This window comes from Montipora foliosa, chromosome 7 (assembly GCF_036669935.1).
Source record: "Montipora foliosa isolate CH-2021 chromosome 7, ASM3666993v2, whole genome shotgun sequence".
Classification (NCBI taxonomy): Eukaryota; Metazoa; Cnidaria; class Anthozoa; order Scleractinia; family Acroporidae; genus Montipora; species Montipora foliosa.
The window spans coordinates 31,767,110-31,772,109 of NC_090875.1; the positions used below are offsets into that span (position 1 = coordinate 31,767,110).

General features: G+C 41.4%; 1 protein-coding gene across 1 annotated transcript; it reads right to left on the reverse strand.

Moving 5' to 3' along the window:
• Positions 1-238: 238 nt before the first annotated feature.
• On the reverse strand, positions 239-2,678 carry LOC138010688 (E3 ubiquitin-protein ligase TRIM71-like). Its single transcript, XM_068857661.1, has one exon. It carries the CDS (start codon positions 2,645-2,647, stop codon positions 407-409), a length of 2,241 nt encoding a protein of 746 aa, XP_068713762.1. The 5' UTR covers positions 2,648-2,678; the 3' UTR covers positions 239-406.
• Positions 2,679-5,000: the final 2,322 nt, after the last annotated feature.

Here is a 5,000-nt window from a genome sequence, read left to right on the forward strand (position 1 = left end):
ATGTCCAATATCAAAGATGTACGCTGTAAACTATGGCTGCGATATGATCAGGTAACACTGGTCACCTTGGCATACATGGAAGGGAGGACGGTCGTACGGTAGGGATGGGTTAACCATATTTTCCTACCCATGTTTCATCCTGCTAAAAATTCATCTTTACTTAGAACAAGATGAATTTCAATGCCAAAAAAAATCAGCTATGCGTTCTCTTCCCTTTCACAGAAATCAACCCCGGAAACAAAGGATCACAATATTTATTAGACTGAAGTTGTTATAAAGATAAAATACAGAAACAGTTCAACAAATTACAAGCAAATCAGAAAGAAAACAAGGGCCCATGAAAGCTGAAAATCAAACTTCCTTTAAAATAATTGTTACTTGGCTTTTAGCAAGAGTCTGCTCAAGATTAATCAAATATTTGAATGCGATGATTAGTATTGTCAGACACAACAATTTGGCCATTACTGAGGAGCGCCACTGATAATGGATTCTTAAACTCTCCTAAGTTGCTGCCCAGTTTTCCGAACTTACCAACAAACTTACCATTCAATTCAAAGACTTGCACTCTATGATTATTCCGATCACAGACAAGTACATGACCTGATTTAGTCACTGACAAACAAAACGGGTTTTTCAACTCTCCATTCCCCGTCCCTATTGTGCCAAAATGATACTTACAGTCCCCCTCCCGGGTAAACACTTTCACGCTGTGAGTACCATAGTCTGACACAACGAGATCATCACCAGACTGAACACAATGAACCGGAGAACTAAAACAACTGGGTCCACCTATCTTTGTTAGAAACTTTCCATCATGGGAAAAGAGCTTAATGAATTTGTTACCAGCATCAACCACAATAATATTTCCATTGGAATCCAATGATAAACCCCAAGGATTCTCGAGCTGGCTATCAAGGCTTCCTTTCCCACCAAACATACTCATGTACCTCCCCTCCTCGTTAAAAATTTGGATTCGATGGTTCCCGTAGTCTACGATATAAATATTTCTATCCTTACCAAAAACTATTCCCGTAGGGGTTTCAAATTGTCCCCCGTCGCTACCCTGACGACCAAAGGATCTCAGAAAATTTCCCTTGCAGTCAAATATCTGCACCTTGTGATTCGAAGTGACTGCGATTTCATCCCGGGAATTTACCGCTAGCCCCCGTGGACGCATAAACATTCCATCATTCGAGCCTTCTTTTCCAAAAGATAAAACAGGTTTGACATTAAAAGATTTAATTAAAAGAGAAAAAGGGCTACCGCGAATATGTTGCCCGTTTACCTTAACTAACAAATTGCATTTACCTCCAAATGTAGGAGAATAGCTGATTTTGTAGGTCCCGTCTTTGTTATCATTAACACTAAATGTGGTTATGCATTTCTGTCCTCGCTTGTCTCTCAAGTCTACAGTTATATTATCATTGTCATTGTAACAAGGTCCTGTAGCCGCGTTTCTTGTCGTTAAATTGAATTGAGCTTCACGCCCAGCAGTTCCTTCACAAAGTCCTTTGCCTTCAGCAACAGATTCGCTTGCATCAGTTTTGCTGCGAAATTTCAGAAGTCCAATCCCTCCGCCGTTGATTGTCTCAAGGATTTTGTTATTTTCCATGAAAACTATTTCAAACAGGCTTTTAGGGTCGCACTCAACTGGCTTCAATTGTCCTACCCGTTCTAGAATGGTTTGCAATGGCTTCTTTAGCTGAACAATCTTGGCGTCTGTGCTTTGTGTTAAGAGTTTCTCAGCTTTTTCCAGCGCTGATTCGATCTCCTTCATTTCCTGCTGAATCGCTGTTTTTTTGGTCGTTAGATTCTCCAGCGATTTCTTGGTTTCGTTTTCCACTGCTACCTTGATGTTTTGCCTTTCCTCTTGAAGTGTCCTCATTAACTTATCAACAAAAACATCGACCTCTCTTAGCATGTCTTCGCTTCGTTGAACAAGCTGAGCGCAGTCCTCGTCAATTTGTGTGACCATCTTCATCTTTGCTTTCAAGGTTTTTTTTGGCGTTTGAATTAGATCGGCTATCTCAATCTTTTGAGCTTCGGCTTCCTCTTGGATTAATGTCACTCTATGTCCTGCGTGATCCAAGGTGACACAAATTTGACAAACTGAGTGTTCGGGACAAATCTTGCAAAAGTACTTGAGCTCTTCTTTCTCATGTCCCTTCCTTGCGCAAAATATGGGTCGTTTCACTACTGCCTCATAGTCTTTTTCTTGAAAATCTTTCACGGCCAGGACGCGGTGATCTTTGTAGCCTCGCATGATGTTGTGCCCAATCAAACACTCATCACAATAAAACTTGCAACACTCAAAGCAGTACGAGGTTTTAGGGGTTTTCTTCTCGCAGTTTCCGCATGTTACTTGTGTCTTGCCAGATTCTTTTATAGCTAGGGCATCGATGAACCCGCTGAGAAAAAAGCTTGTGGGAAGATCTTTTAAATCACCACTTGCAGGAATTCTACTACGGCCTTGACATTTCGGACACCTCAAATCAACTTCACCGCCACTCGCTCGATGCCAGTTTATCAAACAGTGCAGACAGAAACTGTGCAAACAGGGAAGGTATCTTGGGTCTTTAAGGATGTCCTGACACACCGGACACGAGGCTTCTTCGCGAAGATTGAAAAGCAACTTTGGAATCTCCATGTTGCTAAACTTTACCCCGTCGCGAACTGAGTGCCTCCCTTTTTGGAGTCTCGTGATTTCTATCTTTAGCTTTTCTAGGAATCATGTGACCCTTAGTCAATCATTAGGATTGTTTTGTTATGGGTTTCCGCATTCCCAGAAATTTACCTTTTATGCAGCCAGCGAGCTTAGAAAATAACAGACTTAAAGCGATAAACGGAGGGCAAAGAAATGACCTTTGTGTTTGAAATCGGGGAGCTTTACACAGCAGGAATGCCTTTTTGAACGAGTTAGGACGAAGGAGAGCCTTAAGGTTCACAAAACTGAGATTCAATCGTAACAATTAGCCCTAGAAACATCTACCGGCAGAAAGATGGCATCTGACCGACCAATGTTACCGGTATGTAACGAACGCACTGCGGGTCGCAACGTTACAATGCGTGACTGGGTGTGAATGGAGACCAAATGAAAATTGCCTCCCCAGGGAAAATGGGTTTGTCAGACTATTCCGGCGCACAGTTAAAGTTTATAAAAAATATATATATAACAAATTTAGTTTCTAAAGAAACTGTGGTGCTGCGTCGGTGGGAGATTGGAACAGAAATTGATTTTATCAAACGAGTTGATAAAGGTCGAATAAGGGACGGACCATTAGAAAAGTGATTGGGGGGATGGGAAAAAAGCCAAAAAAAAAGTCATGCAAGGGAAAATGCCAAGAAAAAAAAAAAGTTCTCTGACATATTATTTGGTCAGGCAAGACCGCAGTTTTGATCCTATCATGTGGATCTCATCAGTTGCCGATAGCTTGATTTAAGGTGAAGGGCTTTGTCTCTCTTTGTTTCTCGTGTGTATATATCATTTTCACATTCTCTCAAAATTAAAATTTGTAATAAATAAATATTAGAATTTGGTATCTTTGTAAATATTCTGTAAAATTATTTGTGCTCACAATAAAAGTTAGAGGATGGGTCTTATCGCCTTGAATAATGATTCTATAATAAAATGAAAAAGAGCATTTACTTGTAATAGTAGTGTTAAAACATTACAGAGGGGCTGTGTTGGTAAATGGAGTATGGCATCATTATGATGGGCTGTGGGAGAGGAATTCCAGAGGGCAGGGACTGCAAAAATGTACAGGGAAGCCGTCCACTCCAAGTGGCTTCCTCATCTCTCACTGTGTGTACATTTTCGAAAAGATTTTGCATTAAAAAGTGGCCTGTATCCTTTGATCTGTTGTGAGTGTAGAATAATTTATAAATCACAAAAACATAGATAATGAATCAAGATTTCACTGATAAAAAAAGCAATATTTGTCTAAAAAAAAATTCGTGCAGGGGGTTTCACCTGGAAAAAAAATTCCTGCACAAGCAGTGCGCGAAAAAAAAATCGTACCAGCTGAAAATCCCTCACACCCCCCATCAGTTTTCTAATGGTCCGTCCCTAACCAAGCTGACGTTTCGAGCGTTAGCCCTTCGTCGGAGCGAATAGAGGAATTGTGGTTGTTGTAGGTTTACATGTGTGCGGAGGAGCTTTGCTATTGGTAGAAATATGATAACGTGAATTTGTGAATAGATTAATGGAATGAGAGGCGTTCATTGATTCCGTTTGGATAGAGTGTGCCCAGTTGAAAAATAAATTTTTGTTCAAGATTTTTACGGCTTTCTGTGTTTCCGTGGTGTAAGGATAGGACGCAAATAGTCATGTTGTGGTGGGAATGATTAGGAAGATTAAAATGGCGTGCAACTGGTTTTGATGCATCTGTGTCGTTTGTTTCTACATCTCGTAGGTGTTCGCGAAAGCGGGCGGCCAATCTTCTCTCTGTTTCGCCTATGTAGATATTTTTGCATAGTGTGCAGGTTATGCAGTAGATGACGTTTGCGGAGATGCATGTAAACTGGTCAGTGATTTTAGCAGATCAGATTAGGTCCGTACCTGTCACGGGTGTCACTTGTAAGGGTTAAATTGTCCCCATAAAGTAGATGAGTTTCTCAATCAATTGCAGTGTTGTGGCTGAAAATAGCACAGCAACGGCTGCAGTACTCGAAATTAGCAGTTGTCCCGGGGGCGAATCCAGGATTCTTCTCCGGAAGGGGCTGCACCTCTACGGAATGGAGAAGCTGACTGGTGACGTTTTTGCAGAATACCGGTTGTATTAAAAAGCCCCCGTACCCTCCCCCTAGATCCGCCTCTGCTTCCGGTTGTCCCAGACGACCAGAAAATTTACTGCCCCCACCCCCCCGCCAAAAATGGAAAATGAATTACGTAAGCAGCACCCAACTAGCTCGTCGGTTTTCTCTTGTCAATGTCCGATAATAGTGTGAAGTTAACACTACCAAATTTGTCGCAGCTGAGCATTTTCCTCTGTTTTCAATAC